The sequence below is a fragment of the Microtus pennsylvanicus genome, chromosome 11, assembly GCF_037038515.1.
Source record: "Microtus pennsylvanicus isolate mMicPen1 chromosome 11, mMicPen1.hap1, whole genome shotgun sequence".
NCBI classification, from domain to species: Eukaryota; Metazoa; Chordata; class Mammalia; order Rodentia; family Cricetidae; genus Microtus; species Microtus pennsylvanicus.
The window spans coordinates 102,919,588-102,944,324 of NC_134589.1; the positions used below are offsets into that span (position 1 = coordinate 102,919,588).

Genomic DNA, 24,737 nt, shown 5'->3' on the forward strand with positions numbered 1-24,737 from the left:
CAGGACAGGCTCCAAAGCAACACAGAGAAACCTTGTCTTGGGGGGAAAAATGACATTTATGGAGACCAAAGTTCAGTTTAGCACTTTCTACCCGTAAGTGCTTAACTTCATTATTCAGGAAACTTTCAAATTCCTGCCTTTGGGTTTGAATCACATATGTGATTTAAAATATTTATTTATTTACTTATTTATTATGCATACAATATTCTGTCTGTGTGTATGCCTGCAGGCCAGAGAAGGGCACTAGACCCCATTACAGATGGTTGTGAGCCACCATGTGGTTGCTGGGAATTGAACTCAGGACCTTTGGAAGAGGTCTTAACCTCTGAGCCATCTCTCCAGCCCCCCACATATGTGATTGGGCTGGAGGTAGCTGTCGACGTAGTACTTGCTCTTTCAGCAGTTCTGCTGACAGCGCCCACATCAGGTGCTCACAGCTCCAGGGATCTAACAGTCTGCTTTTTTTGTGCCCTTGTACTCACATAAATCGTAATAATAATAAAAAAAAAAACCTTAATCTCAGTACTTGCGAGGCTAAAACGGGACTATCATGAATTCAGGATTAATCTGGGGGCGGGCTGGAGAAATGGCTCAGCGGTTAAAGGCACTGGCTGCTTTTCCTAAGGACCGGGGTTCAATTCTAGCACCCACATGGCAACTCACAACTGTCTGTAACTCCAGTTCCAGGGGATCTGGCATTCTCACACAGATACATGCAGGCAAAACTCCAACGTACTTAATAAATCCTAAAAAAAAAAAAAAAAAAAAAAAAAAAAAAAGGTTAACCTCGGTTATGCAGTGACTTCCAGGACTGCCTGAGTTTTAGAGGGAAACCTGTGCTGTGATTGATTGTCCTAGGAGCACAGGTTTCATTCAAACGCAGATTGGCTAGATCTTTGCTCAAGGGGGTTGGTTCGTTTTCCTGCTTCCGGATTGGTTGGTCTTCTGCTTAGTTGGTCAGGAGCAGATTTGGCTCTGGATCCAGGTCCAAAGTGTGTGGTTTTTTTGTTTTTTGTTTTTTTCTCCTTTTGGCTCTGATTTCAGGGCGGGCCAGGGTGCTTTGTTTTTTTTTTTTTTTTGGCATATAATTACCCTACATATGTAATTATATTTAATTCTGGGAATGCAGGCTGAGGGAGACAACATAGCAGGATCAAAACCCTGTCTTAGCCAGAATTTGACTTTACTTGTATTATTTACAGCCCTATCTGAGAATATGTTGGGGCGATAGCTTTGGCCTTGAGTCACTCAGGGTTTAAATTTAGACCCATCGTTTAAAGACAAGTGGCACCGTCTGCGGCCACGTAAGGGTCCTAGCTTTTCTGCCTAGGGCGGTTAAGGGCGATAAGGAAACACAGAGGTGGGATTTCTGGTCCAGGCGCCAGGGCGGCCCTCTTTCTGCCGCACCTTTTCCGGCGCACTCACCGCGGTGCCTGCTGGGCCGCAATCCACGCGCTCCCGGCGACTTTTGCGCTGTCTGGCAGCTGAAGTAGGTGGACGTTGGTTAATTGAACACACTTTTGAGAATCAACACGGCCCAAGGAGGGAGTCAGGGCTGGGTGAAGCAAAGCTCCCGTGGGCTCCGAAAGGTGCGTACAGAAAGAGCTCAGACAACGTACCCACAGTTTGGACTACATCTCCCATGATGCCTTGCGGCCCATAGGCTTTTCCTCGATCCCTCGTCCCGGCAGTCTCCGCGGTGTGCGGGGCGCGGCGCCCGCGGTGGGCGTGGCATGACGCGAGGCGGGGCGGGCGGCAGCCGCCGACGGTGGCGGCGGCCTAGGCGATGCCGCTTCTGGTGGACGGGCGTCGAGTGCGGCTGCCGCGGTCTGCTGCGGAACTGGTTCGAGCGCACCCGCTGCTGGAGGTGAGCGGGATTGCCCGGGCCTGCGGGCAGGTGGGATCTCCGCATCCCGGCCTCGACTTGCTTTCACAAGGGATCGACTGAGGCGGGGCCCAGAGAGGTTAGGTGACTTGCCCAAGGTCGCACAGTGCGCGGCCGGCGCGCGGGGACCGGGGCCTCGTCTACCCTCGGCGGGATCCGCAGGTTGAGGCGCTTGAGAGGCTCCTGGCCATACACAGCCCGGCTGCGGACAGGTGCGGGCGGAGTGCCCAGCCGTCTGCGAGCCCATTCCCGTCCCCTGCAGCTTGGGGCGCCTTGTTATTTTTAGCCAGAAGTAAGGGTTTCGCTGGGAAGTTGCTAGGACGGCGAGGACCGCGCCCTGATGGGTGGGTGGGCTTTTGTCTTCTTTCCTTGCGGGAACTTCTGAAAGAGCGCTCCGTGAAGGCAGTGGTAGTTGTCAGCTCACATAGTGCGGTCTAGGAGAGGACCCGGGAGGGGATGATTCCTAATCAAAGAATTCTTTTAAAGACCCAGTTATTACCTTGAAAGATGTCCGCTTTGACTCTGAGAGGTGAAGCCCAGGAGTGTGGGGTTAGGGAAGGCATTCTAGAAGTTTCCTCTGATCAGTGGTCCTGTCTGCTTAATTGCTGTTTTCCCCTGGATTGCTTCCTGAAGCAAAGGCTTCCTGAAGGCAGATGGCAGTGTGCTTACAAAATATTTGTTGGGTAAATGAATGGGCAGAATGATCCCTGAGAACTATGGGGCAAGGAGACTATGACTGTTAGCTTGAATTTCAGGATAGCCATCCTGCAAATCGGGCTAGGCACTGTGCCCTTTTCCTTACAGTGGCACTGCCACTGGGTTGGTGAAGCCAGGAGTAAAACTCATCAAAGAAAAGTTTAATCCACCTCAAGGATTCAGAGGACTCTCTCCCATCTCTGCTAGATGAGAAGGCGGAGATGAGGTGACGTGGAAACCTCCGGAGGCAGGATTTTGGTCTGTCTAGGGAGACAGCCCAGAAGGGGAGGGAAGGAAGGGGTGGCAGGGAGGCCCCTGTGGGGAGAAGGCTGGAGTGTGAACTGCATCCCCAGTGGTTCACTTTCTTTAGGATAGTGTGTGCTCTGGAGAGGGAAGTTGAAAATTGTGTCCTTAGTCACAGCCATTCTTCTCATGGTTTTGGTGACTTCCTCACAAGTGTTTTTTGTTGTTTTTGGGACAGGGGCTCTTTATATACCTCTGACTGTCCTGGAGCTTCATGTGTAAACCAGGCTGGCCACAAACTCACTGGCTTGCTTGCTTTGCTGTGATACACTGTTAAAAAAGGTTTGAGACAGGCTCTCATTGTGTGGCCCTGGCTGGAGCTCACTGTGTGGCCTGCCTCCAGCTCTCAGACTTTCTTCTGCCTCCCAGATGCTGGAATTAAAGGTGTGCACAAGCACGCCTGATTTTATTTATCTGTGTGTGCACAGGGGCCAGAAGGTGGCATCAAGTGTCCTCCTCTTCGGTCAGTGCAGTTCCTTTGAGACAGGGGTCTCCCTGAATATGCTGTCTTGATTTCTCTCATCTCCACCCATCACAGAGCCGGCATGAGTGGGAATCAGTGCTGGCACCTAAGCTTTGGTAGATTTCTCAGCAAACAATTTTAACTACGGACCATCTCTGTAGCGCCCCCCCCCCCCTTTAAAGAGAGAAAGACAGACAGGCTGGCCTTGAATGCCTGCGGCTTCCTGCTTCAGCTGCACTGTGGTAACTCGAGGTGTCGTCCAGTGTGCCCATCACAATACATTTTCTGATTGACAGCATGCTATAGATTGTTATATGTCATCCAGTGTGCTATATATTGTTATATATGTCATCCAGTGTGCTATATATTGTTATATATGTCGTCCAGGGTGCCCATCACAATACACTTTCTGATTGACAGCATGCTATAGATTGTTATTTTTTTCTTGGTTTTTGAGATAGGGTTTCTCTGTGTGGCCCTGACTGTCCTGGAACTCGTTCTGTATACCAGGCTGGCCTTGAACTCACAGAGCTCCACCGTGCCTGGTTCCTGTGTGTTTCATGTCAACATTTTGTGAACACACAGCACTAGCTGTAGAACCGCTTTCTGTAGCTGTGCTTCCTTAGTCTGAACATTTTAAAAGGAAAATTCCAGAACACTAACTGATGCTGTCATGTCCCCCTCCCCACTTTCTATTTTGAAAGAAAGTCTCACTTTAGCTCAGGCTGATCACCAACTCATGATCTTTGCGGCCTTCCGGGCTGGCGTCACAGGCATGTGCCACCATGGCGACTAAGAATTGTGAGGCACATGCCATCAGAGATGCTACCAGGGCAATCCCATACTGCTACTGCTAACCTTGTCTCCACATTTACTCACCTGGGTTCAGGCACCCAGTGGCCAGCCCCAGTAGAACTGGCCCCCGCACTGTTCCCGACAAGATGAGTACCTTTGCTTTTATTTTCTAGATTGAGGGCTGCAAAGAGCAGGCACACAGTGTGGTGGTTTGATGAGAATGGCCCCCACAGGCTCGTATGTTTGACGCCTGCCCTCTAGTTAGTACGACTATTTGGGAAGGATTAGACATATCCTTATTGGAGGAGGTTTGTCACTGGAGGTGAGCTTTGATGTTTCAAAAGCCTGGGCCAGACCCAGTGTCTCTCTCTCTCTCTCTCTCTCTGCCTGATCAGGATGTAAAGCTCCCATCTGCTGCTCCAGCACCATGCCTGTCTGCGTCCTGATATAAACCACCCCTCTAAAACTGTAAGCAAGGCCTCAATTAAAGGCATTTTTTTCTTTTCTTTCTTTTTAAACAAGAGTTGCACTGGCATGGTGTCTTTTCACAGCAACAGAACAGTGACTGAGACTGACCGTAGCAGGTCCCCTGCTCAGAAGTCAAGACTGGGCCCTGCTTTCTTCCCGTCACTTTGGGTGTTGTGTCCTTCAGTACAGCAGCCTCTTGCAACAAGGGGCACCCCTGTAGGTGCTAGTGTTCAGGGTAGACGATAGTGTGTAATCTTGAGCGGCTGTTGTGGGGGTGGAGCCCAAGGCTCTACACACGCTAGACATGCCTGCTTCTGAGATGCCCCTAGCCCTGAGGTCTTTAGGTGGTAGGAATAATAATATTTTATAACAGCAGATTACATGAATTCCTGGAGGAGCCATATCTGTGTGGACCTCAGGGCTTGTCATCTAGTCATTCTGAGAGAGAAGTTTGCTGGCCTTGGGAAAGTTCGTTAAGGAACTGAGTGAACATGAAAAAGGTTTAGGGTGCTTACATAACCCCAGTGCTGAGGGCTGGATCCCAGGTGCTGGGTGGCCAGCCAGTCTAGGTAAAATAGTGCGTTCGGGTTCAGTGAGGAACTCTGTCTCAGAGCATTAAGGAGGGCCGTTGAGATGGCTCATATGGTAAAGGTGTTCGCTGCCAGGCCTGATGACCCGAGTCCACGCTCTGGAATCTACATGGTGGAGGGGAAAAGTAACTACCAAGGGTTGCCGGGCACCCACTGCATATATGGCAACACACACACATATGAAAGAAAACGAAATTAAAAACAGGTTCAGAGTAACAGGAAGGCACATGACAGACCTCTCACACAGGCACACTTCACCCTCACGGGCACCACATGACGTCTGCATCCTTCGTGCGCTCATGCACACAGTGTGATGAAGTGGGAGGAAAGAGCAGGCTACACTGTCCTGTGGCGGCGTGTCTCTGGCCCGTCGCCTTTGCTTTCGTTTCTTGTGTTGTCTTTGAGACAGCCACACTCTAGCCAGAGCTGGCTTACACCTCCAGTGTTGGGACTGTGAGCATGAACTTCTGCCTCTGCCTTCTTATACTTTTTAATAACATTTTCTTTACACTAGTATTTTGCCTGCAGGTGTGCCTGTGTGAGAGTGTCAGATCCCCTGAACAGGAGTTACAGACAGTTGTGAGCTGCCATGTGGGTGCTGGGAATTGAACCAGGGTTCCCAAAGACCAGTCAGTGTTCTTGTCCCCTGAGCCATCTCTCCAGCCCCGACTTTCTTACAGTCTAAAGTGGTAGTGATACACACATGAGGCAGGAGGGGACAGTTTAAGGGCAGCCTGAACTACTCTGTCTCAGTCAGATTCTTGAAGAACCATGGTAAAGGATTGGGTGTCTCTCCCAAGCACTGGGATCTTTTTCATGTCGCTCCTATTCAGGGGGAATGTTCCTGCTGCCTTTCTCTACCAGTCTCCAGTGGCCAGTGCAGCACAGTTCAGAGATGCCAGCCTGCTTCCCACTTCTGAGTAAATATTGGCTCTTTCCATCTCTCCTATTCAAGCCTCACTAATTCACACAACTATTTTATTCTGTTTCAATTAAACAGGAAAGAGCCAGACTTCTCAGAGGTCAGTCTGTTCAACAAGTGGGACCCCAGGGCCTTCTGTATGTTCAGCAAAGAGAGCTTGCAGTGACCTCCCCAAAGGATGGTAGGTTAGGAAGCAGTGTGTTGGGCCTTATTCCAAAATCTACTGGCTATTTTATGTTATTTCTTTTTGGAACAGGCTCCGTCTCCATTCTGGGTTCTGATGATGCCACTACTTGTCACATTGTGGTCCTGAGGCATACAGGTATGAAGACAGAGATGAAGGAAACCCTTCCTTAAACTATCCCAACCATGTGCAACCACTGATTTTTTCAGTTTGAGTATCCTGGTGTAGAATTTGAAGTCATGCAGTTGCATGGCTGGGGCAGACAGACCGAGGGGCCAGTGGCAGTGGCACCAGGATTTATCCCTACTTTTTTGGAAACCTATTCTCTTTGGACGGATAATTTGCTCAGCCTAGATATAGTAGGGAGGGCCTCGGATCTTCCCCAGAGCAATGTGCCTTACCCTCTCTGAGCAATGGATGGGGGGGGGGTAAGTGGAGGGAATGGGAGAAGGGGAGTGGGAACTTGGATTGGTATTGTATAATGAAAAAAAGATAGTTTTTTTTCTTTTTTTTCTGAGACAGGGTTTCTCTGTAGCTTTGGAGCCTGTCCTGGAACTAGCTCTTGTAGACCAGGCTGGCCTCAAACTCACAGAGATCCGCCTGCTTCTGCCTCTCAAGTGCTGGAATTAAAGGTGTGCACCACCACCACCTGGCTGTTTTCTTTTTTTAAAAAAAGAAAAAAAAAAGAATTTGAAGTCATGTCTTTCTTGTTTGCATGTGTCTCCCTGGTGCCCTGGTCAGATGGGTTGGCTGGGCAGCATGGACCCTTTCCGTTTTCTTTTTTCTAAAATATTTATTTATTTATTATGTATACAATATTCTGTCTGTGTGTATGTCTGCAAGCCAGAAGAGGGCACCAGACCTCATTACAGATGGTTGTGAGCCACCATGTGGTTGCCGGGAACTGAACTCAGGACCTTTGGAAGAGCAGGCAATGCTCCCAACCACTGAGCCATCTCTCCAGCCCCCCTTTCTGTTTTCTTATAGTGTATCTTGCTTCCTGGAATATAAGGACTAACTCACTTTCCCCTTCTTCTCCAGGTAATGGGGCGACCTGCCTCACACACTGTGATGGAACTGACACCAAAGCCGAAGTCCCCTTAATAATGAGCTCTATAAAATCCTTTTCTGACCATGCTCAGTGTGGAAGGTAAGTTCGTACTACTATGGACACTGCCGGGGTGTCCTGCGCTTGTACACCTTTAGCATGGGTGGTGTCTACACTAGGCTGGATGGAATAATGGGGGGACATTATTGTACTGGACATTTTGTTGAACAGGGCTCACTGTGTAGTCTGGCTTCAAAGTTATGATCCTCTTGCCTCAGACTCCCTGGTGCTCAGATTAGCGGATGAGACATGTCAGGCTTGTGTTGACTCTGAACTTGTGTAAAGTTGGGATCTTCGAATCTTAGATATTAATTTGTCATATTAATATTATTCATATTAATTTCTTCTGTGTTTTTGTGAGCAGCCACTTGTTCTATGGTCTGGAGCAGGGAAGGAGGAGGCAGGGTTGGCAGTGACCATGCCATACTCCTCAGCAGGCCAAGAGTTGGAGCATGGGTGTAGGGTAAGAACCAGTCCAGGCTGGCTGCACCTCAGCATTTCATTGTTACCCCATCCGTGACACGTGGTCATGTACCAGAGCCACACAGCTAGTTAAGTTCTGGCCTTTGACCCAGGCCTGGCTTCACTTGCTCTGTTCTTATTACACTGGCTCTGATTTTTCTTGGCAGCCTTTGAAGGAACTAGTACAGTCACATACAGGTGCTTAGAATCACAGGGACTCTTACTAGTTAGCTTTATTCGTTCAATAGGTAAGTTTTAAAAAGTGAGGGGTGAGATATGTACACACCTTTAATTCTAGTAGTGGGGGGTAGAGGGAGACAGAGAAGTATCTCCCAGTTTGAGGCCAGTCTGGTCTACATGGTGAATTCCAGGCCAACCTTTTCTCAAAAAATTAACCAGATTTAAACTTTGTGTGTTGCATGTGTGTACACTAGGAATTGAACCCTGGGCCTTGCGTGTGCTAAGAGTGTGCATTAGCATGGAGCCCTTTTGTAAAATGTAACTCTCTTGGGTCTGTGTCACAGGCTGGCTGGCTCCATAGTCTTTGTAAAATGTAACTCTCTTGGCTTGGGTCTGTGTCACAGGCCGGCTGGCTCCATAGTCTTTGTAAAATGTAACTCTCTTGGCTTGGGTCTGTGTCACAGGCTGGCTGGCTCCATAGTCTTTGTAAAATGTAACTCTCTTGGCTTGGGTCTGTGTCACAGGCCGGCTGGCTCCATAGTCTTTGTAAAATGTAACTCTCTTGGCTTGGGTCTGTGTCACAGGCCGGCTGGCTCCATAGTCTTTGTAAAATGTAACTCTCTTGGCTTGGGTCTGTGTCACAGGCCGGCTGGCTCCATAGTCTTTGTAAAATGTAACTCTCTTGGCTTGGGTCTGTGTCACAGGCCGGCTGGCTCCATAGTCTTTGTAAAATGTAACTCTCTTGGCTTGGGTCTGTGTCACAGGCTGGCTGGCTCCATAGTCTTTGACTCGTGAGCTGTGAAATCGCCTTTTCCTGTTGTCGTAGCCCAGACTGTTCCCACAGTCCTCAGAACACGCCCAGCTCCACATGGCTAGCTTTACCTGAAATAATTACACAGAAACTGTATTCTTTTAAAACACTGCCTGGCTGGGGCTGGAGAGATGGCTCAGTGGGTAAGAGCACTGATTGCTCTTCCAGAGGACCCAGGTTCAATTCCCAGCACCCACATGGCAGCTCACAACTGTCTGAAGATCCAGTTGCAGGGGATCTGACACCTTCACACCAATGCATACAAAATAAAGTTAAATATACCATAAAAATATTTAAAAAAAAATAAAACACTGCCTGGCCCATTAGTTCCAGCCTCTTACTGGCTAACTCTCACATCTTGATTAACCCATTTCTAATAATCTGTGTAGCACCATGACGTGGTAGCTTACCAGGAAAGATCTTAACCTGCGTCTGTCTCCGAAAGGAGAATCATGGCGATTGCCTGACTCGGCTTCTTTCTCCCAGTCTTCCATGACCCAGCAAATGATGGAGGAGGGTCATATGTCTCTTGGTTAATAAAGAAACTGCCTTGGCCTTTAATAGGACAGAAAATTAGGTAGGCGGAGTAGACAGAACAGAATGCTGGGAGAAAGAAGCCGAGTCAGGCAGTCGCCATGATTCTCCTTTCGGAGACAGACACAGGTTAAGATCTTTCCTGGTAAGCTACCTCGTGGTGCTACACACATTTTTAAAAATGGGTTAAAGCAAGATGTGAGAATTAGCCAATAAGATGCTGGAACTAATGGGCCAGGCAGTGTTTCAAAGAATACAGATTCTGTGTGTAGCCAGGTGGCGGGAAGTAGCCCACTGCTCACTCTACATGTTTAGTTATTCTCTCTGTGGAAATCAGGGCAGCCTGACACAGTGGGAGCAAAGCTGCAGTGCTCCCAGCCCTTCCTGCTCTAACATTCCTAGTGAGGCCATCCAGGCCGTCAGACACCACACCCTGCACAGGCTAGTTGAGAGGTGTGAAGTACACCACATGCTCCCATGGTTATTGGAGGAAACATGGGGTGAAGCAAAGTTTGAACCTGTCTCAGCCCTGCTGTGTGCATATGCATTATGACTGTTGTAGGGAGAGGCTTCCTACAACTTCCCAGATGGATCCTGGTGTGTGGTAAACCATGCTGTGATTCCTAGGTGGAGTGGGGTGAGAGCACCTAGCTCTCAGTTAGTGGGTTTCTGCCCCTTTCCAGCCTCAAAGCCCAGATCCTTTTAGGTGCAGGTGTTGAGAAGTTCTAGAGTGTTCTGTATGGGTGGCCAGGTGACACTGCACTGATGACCCTGGGTGGGGGTCCTCAGAGAGCCTTGCTGCTGCCTTGGAAGCCCCATGTGCACCCATTGTGCCCACAGGTATTTTCATTATATGATGTAGAAAAGACCCAGAAGCATGCTGTGGACGTTCATGGTAGCCAGGAATAAAATATCCATGAAACCCGCATACAGTCATGTCATGCCTAACTCTGATCACTTCCCTCTCTTGGCAGGCTAGAAGTACACCTTGTGGGAGGCTTCAGTGATGATAGGCAGCTGTCACAGAAACTTACTCATCAGCTTCTTAGTAAGTTTGCCACCCCCTCCTAGTTTTGTCTGGTTTAAAAATTAAAAAAAGGTGCTAGGCAGTGGTGGAACACATCTTTAATCCCAGCACTTGGGAGGCAGAGGCAAACAGATCATTGTGAGTTTGAAGCCAGCCTGGTCTACTGAGCAAGTTATGACAGCCAAAGCTACACAGAAACCTGCCTCAAAATAAATAAATACATCAGTAAGTGGAGTAAAAAAGCTCTCCAGCAGTCAGACGAAGCAGAGGCAGGAAGGTCATGAGTCAATCTGTCTACACTGAAGACACAGCCATGTGGATGGACTGTATAGACCATACAGAGTGTAGCATGGATCTGAATTCCCAGGTGCTGGTGGGATAGGGACAAGATCTCCCCCCATTTTTTCCTTCTTTTCTTTTTTGGTTTTTGAGATGGGGTTTCTCTGTATAGCTTTTGAAGCCTGTCCTGGAACTAACTATGTATACAAGGCTGGCCTTGAACCTTCAAAGATCCACCTGCCTCTGCCTCCCAAGTGCAGGGACTAAAGACATGAGCCACCACCGCCTGTCCAAACTCCCCCCATTTTGACAAGGTGATGTTGTTGAAGCCCAGGCTGGCTGTGGCCTCGCGATCACTGTGCCTCAGCCGAGTGAGAACTACAGACGTGTTAAAGATGCTCTTTTAAAACAGCAGTTGGTGAATGCTTCAGAAAATGAAAATAGCACTGCTAATCTTTTCTACTAAATAAGAAGAGGTAGACGTGGTATATATCAATTGTGAAATAGGTATATGCTACTGCTAGACCTGCACTGGAGCACCTGTCCAGCAAGGAAACTGCACTGTGGCTTAAGCCCTTTAAAGGTTTACATCCTTTGACTCAGTAAACCACCCGTCTAGAATCCATTGTGAGAAAGTCATCTTCTAAGGTTGCAGAAAGGCTGACAATTTGGCTCACTGGGTAAAGGCTCTTCCCACCACGCATGATCAGAGTCTGGTGTTTGGGACCCACATGGTGGAAGGAGAAATCTAATTCTTGTATGCTGTCCTCTGATCTTCTCATGTGATTCATGGCAGGGCATGCACACATACACACAATATGTAAAAACAAAAAAAACCAAAACAAAAGAAACAACCAACCAAACAAACAAAAAAAAAACCAAAACCTTGCAGAGATTTTGATTTAAAGATCAGTATTCCAGCAGTTCTGACATCAGGGAATAAATATCCAGTGTCCCGAGAAGAGTTAGAAAGTTTCTAGAAGTTGTTACCTACTGAACCAGGTCTGGAGGTTCATGCTCACAGCTCAACATTTGGGAGAAGACTGAGGCAAAGGGCTGTTCGCTCTTAATCGGCCTGTTAACTCCATGGGGAAAGCCTGTATCTAATAAAAGCAACTGGAGCATGAAATTCTATGGTGTGACGAGCATCGCTGTCTGTTATGAGCTCAGGTGTGCACCAATCTACAGTGGGGAGTGGGCATTTAGAACCTATTCTCTTCTGTCCCTTGTCTAAAAGCATTCACAAAGCTTTTGCTCTGTTGGCTGGAGAGATGGTCAGTGGTTAAAGGCACTGGCTGTTTTTCCAGAGGACCCAGGTTCAGTTCCCAGCAACCACATGGTGGCTCACAACTGTCTGTAATACCAGTTCCAGGGGATCCTGTAACCACTATTCATATGACACACATACAATGTAAGAAAAACATTTATACACACAAATATTCCTCTTGTTCTAATAGACTCAAGAAGAGTTGGTCTTCTCTTAGGACTCCACCTGATGTGGGTGCTGGGACCTGAACCCAAGTCTTCTGCAAGAGCAGAGTAAATGTTTTAAACCACCGAGTCATCTCTCAGCCATCATGAGGCTTTTCACAGTAGCCTATATTAATCACACATAACAACGGTTTACTTATGTGCATGTGGGCACTCAGGGCACATGTGTACCATAGGAATGGGTTTTCTCTTCTACATGTGGGTCCCAGGGATTGAACTCAGGTTACAGGTGCCTCCCCTCTACAGATTGAGCCTTCTTGCTGACCTAATCTCCATCTTAACTCCCCCCCTCCACCACCTTATTTTTGAGACAGGATCTCATGTAGCACAGACTAGCCTTGAACTTGAACATGCCGGTTTCTGTAGTGCTAGGGCTTGAACTCATAGCCTTGAGTGTGCTAGGGGATGCTAGGCAATTACAGTATCAGTGAAACTACAGCCCCATCCCTAATAGGACATTTTTGTGTATATATGTAATGTATTTTGATCATATTCACATCCGTTACTCAGTTTTGGGCACTTTTTTGACATCAATTTTGAAATTCTAATTGTAGGTGAATTTGACAAACAAGATGATGACATTCACTTAGTGACATTATGTGTGACAGGTGAGTTCTGCTGCTTTCACCCATATGGGTGGGTTCAGGAAGGTTTTGTCCGTCCCCTTACTACAGCCCCCATCAGGGTAGAATTGTAGAAGACACTCTAAAGAGACTGTCACCTCAGGATGACTTGTCCCCACCACTCCTTGTCACTTTCAATACCAGGTCCCACCCAGCTAATGGATGCTCTGATGTCTGCTTTCTAGGCTGTCAGAGGTTTCTCTGTGCTCCTGGGAAGGGAGCGTGCTGGTGAGCTGCCCTTGTGTGGCAGAGGCAGGGCCTGCTGGTGGCCATGTTGGGCTCTGCTGACGTTTTTCCTTCCCACGCACAAGAACAACTCTTGAGTGCTCTCCCTTTCCTTCATTTCGTAGAATTAAACGACCGGGAAGAAAATGAAAACCACTTTCCCATCATCTATGGCATCGGTAAGTAGTGTTTGTATTAGAGGGCTACATGGTTTCCATGTGGGCTAAAGGTCTGAGTGGCAATCATTGCATCTGTACCACTGCTGGTGGTTGGGTCCTTGCTCCTATTTTTACTGTGACAAGTTAGGCAAGGGGCTATAAGGCTAATGTGTGGAAACTGTAGCACAGGTTATGAGCACCCCACACCCACCCCTGCAGCCTAGTGCCACATGGGTGGAGTCAGGCACGCTTTTCTCTAGCCAGTGCTGGGGGCGGGTATGGGGTATTTGGATCTTTGTATGGGAAGGAAGTTAGATTTTGATTCGGAATAAAGACAGTTGGACTAAAGGAAGTCAGCCCTGCCAGTCCTGAGGCTGACAAGTTGCAGAGGGCTTCTGGTGTGCCCATGGTGTCCCATGGTGTTTAGCTGAGTGGGTGCGGAGGGCACAGGCACTTCTTTATTCTGTCACTTTTATAGCTCTAAAATAAGATGGAAGTCCACCAGCCTTACATCAGTGTTTGTGCAGAGGCTGTCAGCACCTCAGTCTTTTTCTTCAGATCCCATCCTTTCCTGTTTCTGGTTCTTAGGTGTGGTGGTAGAAATGTGAAGTCTATCGCCAACTTAGAGTCCCTCCTTCTCCCTTGCAGCTGTCAACATTAAAACTGCAGAGATTTACAGAGCTTCCTTTCAAGATCGTGGCCCAGAAGAGCAGCTTCGTGCTGCAAGAGCTTTAGCAGGAGGCCCGGTGAGTGAGAGCCCATCTTTGTGGGATGGGTAAAGAGGGAACACCAAGGGACTCAAGTTTTTAGAATGTTGGAAAGTTGTGGCTATCTCCTTACCAGGATTCAGTATTCAGCCCACTTCCTCATGGGTTAGAGGAATAAGGATCGAGTTTAGGTTCTAAGTGCTAGATACTAGATCTCTGCCTGAAAGATGGAGGTGGTAGTAAGAGCTAGAATCTATGGATAAAGCAAGACCTCTTCCCATTAACCTTCCCATAGAGAGACTGCAGGCAGCTGGGGGCGGGGGCACTGACAGAATCATGTCTCATCCACACACCTAGTCATCAAAGAGTAGTCTGGCAAGTCACTCTACAAACTGAGTTCCAGGAGAGCCAGGTCTACATGGAGAAACCTTGTCTCAGACCCCCTACCCAGCCCCAATGTGTAATTTCCTCAGTGTACCGTATGTTTCCTTATTTTTTGTAGTGCCTAGGATGGAATAGAGGCATATGCAACGAACGTGCTATGCTGCTGAGCACTCCTAGCCTAGGCTCTTTTTATAGCCTCAACATTTCCCAGGGCTGGGATTGCACAAGTATACAACTTTGTCCAGGTCTCTAGTATGTTATTAATTAATTAAATCATTAATTTCTTGTTTGTTTGTTGTCTTTTGAGACAGGGTTTCTCTGTGTTGCTTTGGAACCAGTTCTGGAACTAGCTCTGTAGACCAGGCTGGCCTCAAACTCACAGAGATCCGCCTGCCTCTGCCTCCCGAGTGCGCCACCACTGCCCAGCTTAAATCATCAATTTAAAAGACTTAGTCATCCATTTGAGGAACAGATAGAAGAATGTAAAATTCCCACTGTGAGCCTGTTTTAATCCAAACACTCGGAGACAGGAGACAGGCGGATTACCGTGAGGTACAGGCCAGCATGGGCTTATGTAGCTTTTAAAAAAGATGCCAAACAGGATCTGGGGAGATGGCTCAGTAGGCAAAGTGCTTGTTGTCTAAGCATGATCCACAGCACCGACATAAGCTGGGCGTGCTGTGCATGCTTCCAGGCCTGGTGCTGGGGAGACAGAAGACTGATTGTTAGGGTTTGCTGAGTCTGTAGCAAGCTCTAGTGGAAGACCCTGTCTTAGTTGGCAGAAGCAACGGAAGACACAGGGCATGGACCTCTGGCCTCACATAGGTGCCAGCACCCCAACTGCCGCAAGCCCAGAGATCTGCTTGTTTGTGCAATTCTCACATTTCAGTAAGAAGATGTGTGGCGTTAAGAGATCTGTTTCTGCCAGTCTTTTACCATTTTCTGGAGTCCTAATTTTGTTTGATATGGTCTTGCTATGTATGTAGCCTAGGGTATCTTGGAGCTTTTGGCGAGTCTCCTGCATCAACCTCCATCAACTACTATGACCAGCTTGGTGGTTTTTCTTTTCTAAGACAGAGGGTTCCATTGCAGCCCAAGCTGGCCTGGAACTTACTGTAGGATTCCTTTTGGTATTTAGTAGACTATATTTCAGCTTGAGTACCCTCTTAAAGCTGAAGATTATCGCTGGCATAATTCGGGAATTCAAGGAATGGGTCTGTTGGTAAATCAGTTTCTTCAGAGCCAGTTGTGGTGGTGCACACATCCCTGTTACCCCACATTGTGAGGTGCAGTAACAAGATGAGGAGTTCAAGCATTCTTGGCTATGTATTGAGTTCAAGGCCAGCCCGGGCTACATGAGACCCTCTCAAAAACTAAACAGGCAGATCCCTCAGAGGTTGAGGCCAGCAGGGTCTACCAAACCAGATCCTGTCTCAGAAAACAAACAACAAAAAAATGAAACCAAAAAAACCCCAAACCTTTCTTTTATGCTTTTTGTGAGACAAGGTCACACTGTCATCCAGGCTGATCTTCCTGCCTCAGCCTCTTGAGTGTTGAATGGCAGGTGTGAGCTGTCATACCTGGGCACCAGGCATTGTGAGCTTGTTTATGTTGCCTGACTAGCTGCTTGGGGTAGGAGTAAGGAGGTATGGTATTTGTGTAGCCATGGGGAGTAACAGGCATTAGTCAGACCTGCCTGTCTTTGAGGCACTGCTGATGCTCACTGGACATGTGACCTGGGACCTTTCTCACCATCCTCTTCCCCTTAGAAGGGCAGCGTGCTGTCTTCATGTAGGCTTACTGTCAAAACATAGGACCAAACCCAAGGCAGGCATTTGGTGGTGGCAGCTTTGTTATTACGGGAGGTCAACATTTGCAGTTTATCAGCTAAGGGGACAGACTTGGAACTAGACTGTAGCAGTGGTAGGCAGTGTCCTTACAGCCTGTCATGGAAATGGTTCTTTTAGATGATTAGCATTTATGATGCAAAGACAGAACAACTTCGAATAGGCCCGTATTCCTGGACGCCATTTCCACATGTGGATTTCTGGTTGCAGCAAGATGACAAGCAAATACTAGAGGTGAGAATTTACAGGTTGGCTAAATCTTAAATCTCTGGACCCTGGTTTCCCCATCCGTAAGAAAAAAAAAAAGGTTTAGACCAGCTAACAGCTGCTTCTCCTTCAGTGGGTGAGATTGGCGTTCTTTTGCCATTGAGAGACTAAAGTTTATGGCAGTGGGGGATTAGTACTGTCCTGGCAGATGTTTGTACAGGCAAAGTAGTAAACAGTAAAATGTGTGTAACTCAACAGATGTACAGAAGCTGAGACCAGCCTGGTGAATGTGTATAAAGCCCAAAGACTCTGACATTGTCATCCAGCGGGGGAGGCGCCTAGCCTGGCCCCTCTCATGCCCACTGTCTTGTCTTTTCAGAACCTTTCTACTTCTCCTCTGGCCGAGCCCCCCCACTTTGTTGAACATATTAGATCTACCTTGATGTTTTTAAAAAAATTCCCATCTCCAGCAAATATACTGTTTCCTGGAAATAAAGCTCTCCTCTACAAAAAAAATGAAGATGGTTTATGGGAAAAGATCTCCTCTCCAGGGAGCTAACACCAGAGTTACCAGAGAACACAGCTGTTTGGCTCAGCAGATCATTGGCGGTTTGGAATCTACGTCTGTGCAGTTTTACCTCTTCCTTGCTTACTGTCTTTCAAAATAAAATCTTATTTTGGCAAAGGCATTTGTTTTAGATGATTTTTTGCTTCACTACAAAGTGAGGAACAGAGGAGAAACCATACCATTGGCCTTGCATTGAGAGACTGGTTGGTCAGGAAAAACCCAATCAGTGTGTGTTGGCAGGTGCCTTTAAATCTTTTTTTTTTTTTTTTTGGATTTTTTCGAGACAGGGTTTCTCCGTAGCTTTTTGGTTCCTGTCCTGGAACTAGCTCTTGTAGACCAGGCTGGCCTAGAACTCCCAGAGATCCGCCTGCCTCTGCCTGGGATTAAAGGCCTGCGCCACCACCGCCTTTAATCTTGAGTTCAAGGCCATCCAGTTTCACAGGACGAGTTCCAGGACAGCGAAAACTACCAAAGAAATCCAGTCTTGTTAAAAAAAAAAAAGAAGAAAAGGGAAAAGGAACTTCCTAGGCAAGATGAAAGGTTCAGAAACAAACAGCTGCTGAGTATGATTTTGAGACAAGCTCGTGGGGTGCCACATTCGATCTGAATCCCACAAAGTGAGAGAAACTTTTTACATATGATGCTACTAAGATGCCCAATTAGGGTTATGGAAGTTACTTTTTAGGAACTGTTCTGTTACCTGATGAAAAGTAATGTTTACACCAAGCTCACAAGTAGTAATCTCAAGAGCCTTTATTTAAGCCAGCATCAGATAGTGTCTCAAGGTAAAATTCTGTTGCAGCAAAACCAGGTAACAATTTCCAAATGTATAAAAACATTTAAAAATCAATCTGTTAAAGGTGATAATTTACCCCTCCCCCATGTCACCTGCTATACTTCATTGCATCAAATAAACAGGGAAGACTATATTTAATCATTTGCACCCCCAAAAATGGAAAGATTGTATTTTGCTAAGTGGCAACTGTCAAAAATCACATCAAATCAGTGTAATTATAGGCTTAATGTGGTATAGCTAAGGCTTCCAACACTGCAGTCCACCGGCCCACCATCTTAGCATCTTCCATTGTTTGACTTTAGGGACTAGAAAGGCACGGGGTGGGGCATCTTAGGGTACTGCTGGTGATGCAGTACTTGGGAAATAGAAATGAATGAGAATTAGGTGGCAAGCCTGGAAGAGGCAACTTCTCTGGTTCTTTCTGGCGCTGGGCCCAGGGTGAGTAGAAGAGAAGCTGCAGCTGACCATGAAGAGCAGGTCAAAGGCTTGCTTGCTGCAGCCTCTACCGTGCTGCACAGCAGACGACAGGAGGCTCTTCAGAGTGCTCTCCAGGGGGCTTTCTGTCCTAAGTAGACCCAAGCACAGGGCATGCTGGGCATGTTGGGTGCCAACTTAAAGGCATTACCAGTGTTCAAAATATACTTAAATATGGTCAGGAAGAGATCTTACAGTTAGTTACTAGTGAAGACGAGTCCTCACATTTGTTTACAGAGTGTATAAGGAGAAAAGGGGCAGCAGGGACAGTCCTAGCGCCACAGCGCATGTGCACACCATCCCTCAGAGGCTTCAGGTCCTCCTGATGCCAGCCAGTGAGGCAGACGTCTCCCACAACCTGCCTGAACTACAGACCGAGTAAGACTGAAGCATGGGGGAGAACCTGGAGAGACACTATACAGCTTAGAGAAAGAGCAGTGTTTCCAGTGGAAGGTGTTTGAAATCCACATGTTCTCTCTGTACAACGTGTTTGTGGTATATGAAGAAAGGGGATGCCAAGGTTGGGCAGGCCAAAATAGTCAGTTGTTGGTTCTACTTACACATAAAATAATTGCCCCCCCATGAAGCCTGGTTTTCCAGCATGTTTCTGAGCAAAACTCCCAGTTTAGCACAGACGACAGAAATGTCTATCATCTTAGCATGTGGCACAGTTCACATTCTTCCCTGAAACAGTCAGTACAGGCGAAGCCCAGTGTTACTGAGGTTTATCTTAAGCGTTCCAACCCCTCTACCTGGGGGTCGTCATCTTCTGGATGCTGGGCCTTGTTCTGCAAGGTCTCAGTCTGTCTGGCCGTGGGGGCAGGGGCCGTGGAGATCTGCTCAGGGCAGTGGGCCTCTGGGCTGCTGTGCTCTAGCCCACTGCACAGCTGGTCCACCTTTTCGAGGTCTTCGATGTGGCTGACTGAGCTGGTCTCACTCACAGCATCTGAGCCTCTCAGAGCCCTTTTAAAAGGTTTCTGGCCTAGAGAAACAAGATGAACCATGATGAAACTGGTGGAGACATCCACAGACAAAGGTGCTGTGGTCCTGCATGGTCATTGATTTGGCAGGAATGCTGGAATTTTGGTTTGCACTTTAGAGGTGAGGCAGGAACTAAAGAACACAGTGACACCAAAGTGCTCCCCAGGCCAGTGCTTCTGTGGTGCCCCTGACAGGAGTGATGACCTCGGTTAAAGTAATGCTTGCCTTTGCAGTGCCATGGAGACATTTCTTTGGAGCTAAATCTCAGGTGCCTGAATTGTTGTTTCAGCAAAGGGAATGGAATTTTGGATTACAGAAAGGAACATAAGGAACAACAAATAAGGAGCCTCAGCGGCATGTATGAGTCTATTCCTGAAGTGGAACAGAATTGGTTTCCTTCTGTTAATGAAGGTGAACTGTGGAGCGGTTTAACCCACCTGGAAGTCTCTGTTTGCTTTGAGTGCCTGAAGGTGTCGGAGGCGGTGTCGCTCCTGTCCCTTGTACTTTGTGGACGTATGTGTATTCTGTGGACTCCAGAGAGCCTGTCAGGAAAAGAAAGGAATGGCAGAAGCTCCAGGCACAGCTATCCTGAGATGCCATTTGTCCTCAAATGGCTTTGTGTCTTAACTGGCTTCCCACTGACTGAACGGGAGCAAACCCAGCCTGCAGTTGCTCCCGTCTCTCCCCAGGCTCTTCAGCTCCATCAGTGTGTGCAGTGTGCTGGGACCCTCACTTTAGCAATGAGCAGATGCTAACATTAAAGGCTGAGGTCTGTGATATAAAATGTTCCTTGTTCGTGATGTTCTGAGACAAAGTCTCAGAAAACCCTAATCCTCTAGCTTCGTCCTCCTAATGCTAGGATTACATCCTTCTGCCACCATAACAGGAAACTCCAGTGATACCTTTGCTATCATGAGAATCTAGAGAAGGAACAAAAGAAGGAACATCAAAATTTTGGGAGTATTTCTCTTTTTCTTTTTTAAATTGTTTACATATATTTTAAAGATTTTATTTATTTATTATGTATAGAGTATTCTATCTGCATGTGTGCCTGCAGGCCAAAAAAGGGCACCAGATCTCATTATAGATGGTTGTGAGTCACCACATGGCAAGTAAACTCAGGACTTCTGGAAGAGCAGTCAGTGCTCTTAACCACTGAGTCATCTCTCCAGTTCCTGGCAGTATTTCTTTAATAGGATAGGAAAGGATTCACTGCTGCTAGTATCTCCCAACAAGTTGGCAAAATTGCCAGTCACTGGTTTAAAATAAATACCGTGTGCTACAGCCTTTAGGGTCCCCTCTCAGAAAGAGCCATGTCCTATACAAAGTACTCAGGAGGACTGCAGGAAACAATAGTCCTATGCCAGTGTCCATGGTGCACTGTCCCCAGGTGTGGGCCGGTTGGATAGGCATGTCCCTTTTCCAAGGAAGAGCAATGTGCATGCTGTGGAGTGGCTGCTTTCTCACTGTTTCAGCAGGGATGGGGGAGATGACATGGCAGAGAATCCGGGGAGATACAAAGTATGAAGTGTACAAGGAGATAAATGCATCTGGTCAAAACTTAAATAACAGATCTAGGCATAGACCAGTTGGAAGTCCTACCTGCTGTTAAGTTAAAACTTCTTCCCTTTTGTGAAGCTTGAACTGGAGAAAACCAATTCAGGACGGACCCTACTACAGGGATCTGCCGCAACACTCCCTGCAAAACAAGCCTTGTTTAGGATAACCTGCCGAGTGTGCTCTGCCAGGATCCCAGCCTGGAAAACTTCAACCCTAACCTACCTCTTCCAGAAGTCGTTCCTCATTTGCCTTCTGGAGTTGAACCTGAGCCTCCTGAATTCCCTTCCGAACGACTTCTGTCATGTTCTCTAGAAGCTGCAAAACCAAAGATACTGTTTGTCTAAGCTTCTTGCCCAGGGCCTAGAACTACTCACACAATCAACAGCATTGGTGACATTTCCCAACAAGTATATTAATAGATGCAATTCTGCACTAAAAAACTTGAGCAAAGCTAAATAGAAAATTAAACAGAAGGTGAAAGCTCATGCAGGCACAAGCAGACAGAAATTCGTTGTTTGGCCTCATCTGTCAGAGAAGAGAAATAACTAGTTACATTCTAAATGTTTTATCAATAAAAAGCAAGCACTGTTTAGTACTGAGAGAAAGTCAGAAGTAATGGCCAAGCCTGGGAAAAACCCAAAGTCTAACCAACAGTGAGCACAGCCAAGCTCCTTGGCCTTTTTTCAAACCTCTTCATCCCCTCTCTACCCCAAATGAACTGCAGCACATGCATCTATGCTCTCACGCAAGGGTGGACTGGAGTCTGACCTCTAGCCTTGCAACTTAGTCTCCCATGCTACCAGACCAACAGAGGAAGGTCTGTTTCTGGTGGCGTGGTCCTTATCAGGAACACCTATGTTGGCGTCCTTAGGACCCAGCTCCTTTTAGTAAGTCTCACCTCAGTGTACACAAATGTGAGCAAGTCCCCAAACGCTCAGCTGCCCTAAGCCACAATATTTGCTGTACTGCTTGGTTGTACATGGCTCTTCCTTCACACTACCTGGTGAGGTCATTGGGACAGCAACTGTGTCAAGGCCACTTAGCACTCCTGATGTCTGGCACAAGACCTAGCTCACATCCAGGAAAGAATGAAATGAACAGACATTCCCCAGTGTTGTATCACAAACTTTAGAAAAGACATGAAACACTGATTCGTCTTACAGACCCTTGAGTTTTCCTCAATTTCCCGGGCTGTAACTGCAATGGTCTCCACTAGTTCAGAAACATCCACATCGTCACTCGCCATGCCGATGTAAATGCAGCTCTTCGTGCCTTTGTACTCAGGGCCTGGGGGAAGAAACAGGCAAGGCTGGCTCCCAAGTCCTCAGGTTTGTCCTGACTATGAGATGACAACAAAGGAGCCTTCTTCCCAGGAAGAGGAAGATGTTGCTGACAAAGGAAAGGAAGGCTGGAGAGCTGGCAGAGGAAGGGAGACCCTACTAGGAGAGACCCTTTGCCTCTAGTTGATCCTAAACCAGAGCTCCTTCCCTCTGTGGCAATGCAAATATCTTCCTTAAACCCCTCGGACACAGTCTTCTTAAAGTTCTCAGCAACTTAGAGAAGTCGTTCTTACCCATTTTAAATATGAGGTCAGATTCCAGTTCATTTAACTTTTTCAGAAGTCCAGTGTGTATTTTCTCCCCCTCTGGATCAGATTCCAGACTGCTGTTATCATCACTGACATGCTCATACCTAAAAACATCAGAGCACAGTAACGCAGTTAAGACTGAACATCTCTTTAGATAGGACTGTGGGTGCAGTGTAAGTCCCCAGAGATGAGCACAGATCTGGAATCTTCTTTCTTTTCTTTTTTTTTTTGGTTTTTCGAGACAGGGTTTCTCTGTGGTTTTGGAGCCTATCCTGGAACTAGCTCTTGTAGACCAGGCTGACCTCAAACTCCCAGAGATCCGCCTGCCTCCCGAGTGCTGGAATTAAAGGCGTGTGCCACCACCATCCGGCTCTGGAGTCATTTTTCAATAATGTTATAAGCCCCAGTTTGTGGTCCAGGTAAATAATGTGTCTGGGGGTCTTTTATTTAAAAAGAAAGAGAAAAAAACTGAGAACTAGGAGGTATCCCAGAAGATTGTGAGGCCAGTACAGCTCTCTTCCTGTGAACCAGGCTTATCCTGCAAAGCTCTGTATATCTCATAGAGTAACCATCTGTCCACTGTGTGTCTGCCCTGGGCACTTGTGAATTAGCACAGGCAGATGGCACACAGTGACCCCTGACTCACTGAGCCGAATGGTGGGCCAAACTATCTTTTTACATTAGGCTTTTGTAAATGCCCCAGAACATCTCAGTGAATCCTTAGCAAATATACTCTAATTCTACCTGGATATATACGTAAGCATCAGAACCCACTTGTCTTGACAAAGTCGTCTTCACGTCCCATCTTGTAGCAAGGGAAATCATTACCTGACAGCCCCGATCCCAGGCCAGCTGGGGTCATCCACATACAGGAGGCCTGCTGTGCCCTCCACCTCCTGCCTGAACTCTTCTCGTAGCTGCAGTGTACACGTCAGCACTGCAAGTTTGCTTTGGATGCAGGTGACGAGCTGGTCCACATCCTCGCCTTGAGTTCCTAACACTGAAAACACCACAGGATGTTTGAGAACTGCGTAGAGGACTTGGTGGTGGGTAGGTGGGCACATGAAAGGGAGACTCTTTTACTACTAACAAGGTCGAAGACTAGATCAGTATTAGCAAAATTTGTTTTTTTTTTTTGAGACAGGATTTCTCTGTGTGTTCCTGATTGTCCTGGAACTAGGTCTGTAGAGCAGATTAGGCTGGCCTTGGATTTACAGGGATCTGCCTACCTCTGTTTCCTGAGTGCTGGGATTATTATTATTATTATTTTTTGAGACAGGGACTCATCCTATGGTTGATGCTAGCCTTTAACTCATGGCAGTTCTCTTGTCTCAAATTCCAAAGTGTTGGAATTATGGGCATGAGCTACTATGCCTGACCTAACCTAATTTTTTTTTAAAAGTTGTTCCATGTAACTATAGAAGAATCAGATGACAAAAACTAACACACTTGGGGCTGGGAGAATAGTTCCCATGTACAGCATGAGGTCTTGAGTTCAGATCCCCATGGATCATAAACACGAAAAGCTGGTGTCATTTGTAACTCACAGGTGCTGCCCAGGTGCTCTCTGCCAGCCTCCGCACTGTCTTCAGAGCTGGGGTTCAGGCCATCAGCAAGCTCTGAAATAGCCTTTTCTTTACAGGGTAAATTTTCTTATTTTGATGAGCTTGAGAAAATATCTTTGCAAAAATGTTGAATATATCATGAAAAACTACCAAAAATTTTCTTAAAATTGTTTTAAGTCATTATAAAAAGCATAATCATTTTTTTTAAACTATCTCACTAACCCCAGCTTTTTAAAGTTATCATGTAAGAAAGGTGCAGTGGCTGGGAGGTGGTGAAGCACGCCTTTAATTCCAGCACTTGAGATGCAGAGGCAGGTGGGTCTCTGAGTTTGAGGCCAGCCTGGTCTACAGAACAAGTTCCAAGATAGCCATGGCTATGCAGAGAGGCTCTATTTTAGAAAAACAAAAACAAAACCCAAAAAAGAAAGATGTGGTGGCTCATGTGGCTCATGCCTACAGCCTCAGTGTTTAGGAGACCAAGGAAGGAGAATCGAGTGTTTAAGTAAGACCCTGATTCTAGAATAAAATAAGGATTGGTTGGTGCAGGACAATTCTGTATTCTGTCAATTATGTTTTAAATAAACACTGATTGGCCAGTAGCCAGGCAGGAAGTATAGGCGGGACAACGAGAACAGGAAAATTCTGGGAAGAGGAAAGCTTTCTCTCCAGTCCTGTCCAGACACCAAAGAACCTGCACCACTGAAAAAGGTACTGAGCCATGTGGCTAACATAGATAAGAATAATGGGCCAAGCAGTGTTTTAGTAAATACAGTTTCTGTGTGATTATTCTGGGGCTAAGCTAGCCGGGCGGCAGGGGTGAAAAGCAGGTCCTCATGTTACAGAATGGCTCCAACGT

The 24,737-nt window shown here is 47.0% G+C and overlaps 2 protein-coding genes across 9 annotated transcripts in view; one reads left to right on the plus strand and one right to left on the minus strand.

Moving 5' to 3' along the window:
• Positions 1-1,716: 1,716 nt before the first annotated feature.
• Ntan1 (N-terminal asparagine amidase) lies at positions 1,717-17,038 on the plus strand. 7 transcript variants are annotated; one of them, XM_075942080.1, is made up of 10 exons: positions 1,720-1,867; positions 6,201-6,303; positions 6,379-6,444; positions 7,348-7,456; positions 10,376-10,449; positions 12,753-12,806; positions 13,172-13,225; positions 13,853-13,950; positions 16,263-16,376; positions 16,729-17,038. In XM_075942080.1, exons 1-10 carry the CDS (start codon positions 1,787-1,789, stop codon positions 16,906-16,908), a joined length of 933 nt encoding a protein of 310 aa, XP_075798195.1. In that variant the 5' UTR covers positions 1,720-1,786; the 3' UTR covers positions 16,909-17,038. The 7 variants fall into 7 exon arrangements, with proteins under 7 accessions (XP_075798197.1, XP_075798195.1, XP_075798196.1 ...); XM_075942081.1 differs by having other exon boundaries at positions 6,201-6,222; XM_075942084.1 differs by lacking the exon at positions 6,201-6,303 and adding an exon at positions 4,538-4,610 and having other exon boundaries at positions 1,732-1,867.
• A 617-nt stretch (positions 17,039-17,655) lies between these two features.
• The window catches only part of Pdxdc1 (pyridoxal dependent decarboxylase domain containing 1), a 70,502-nt gene continuing 63,420 nt past the window's right edge, over positions 17,656-24,737 (minus strand). For both annotated transcript variants that reach the window (XM_075942089.1, XM_075942088.1), the window contains exons 17-23: positions 23,145-23,316; positions 22,302-22,420; positions 21,894-22,015; positions 20,951-21,043; positions 20,771-20,867; positions 19,606-19,710; positions 17,656-19,169 (exon numbers count right to left, since the gene is read on the minus strand). In XM_075942089.1, coding sequence (XP_075798204.1) covers positions 18,913-19,169; positions 19,606-19,710; positions 20,771-20,867; positions 20,951-21,043; positions 21,894-22,015; positions 22,302-22,420; positions 23,145-23,316 — 965 coding nt within the window. In that variant the 3' untranslated portion in view covers positions 17,656-18,912. The remainder of the gene's footprint in view (positions 19,170-19,605; positions 19,711-20,770; positions 20,868-20,950; positions 21,044-21,893; positions 22,016-22,301; positions 22,421-23,144; positions 23,317-24,737) is intronic.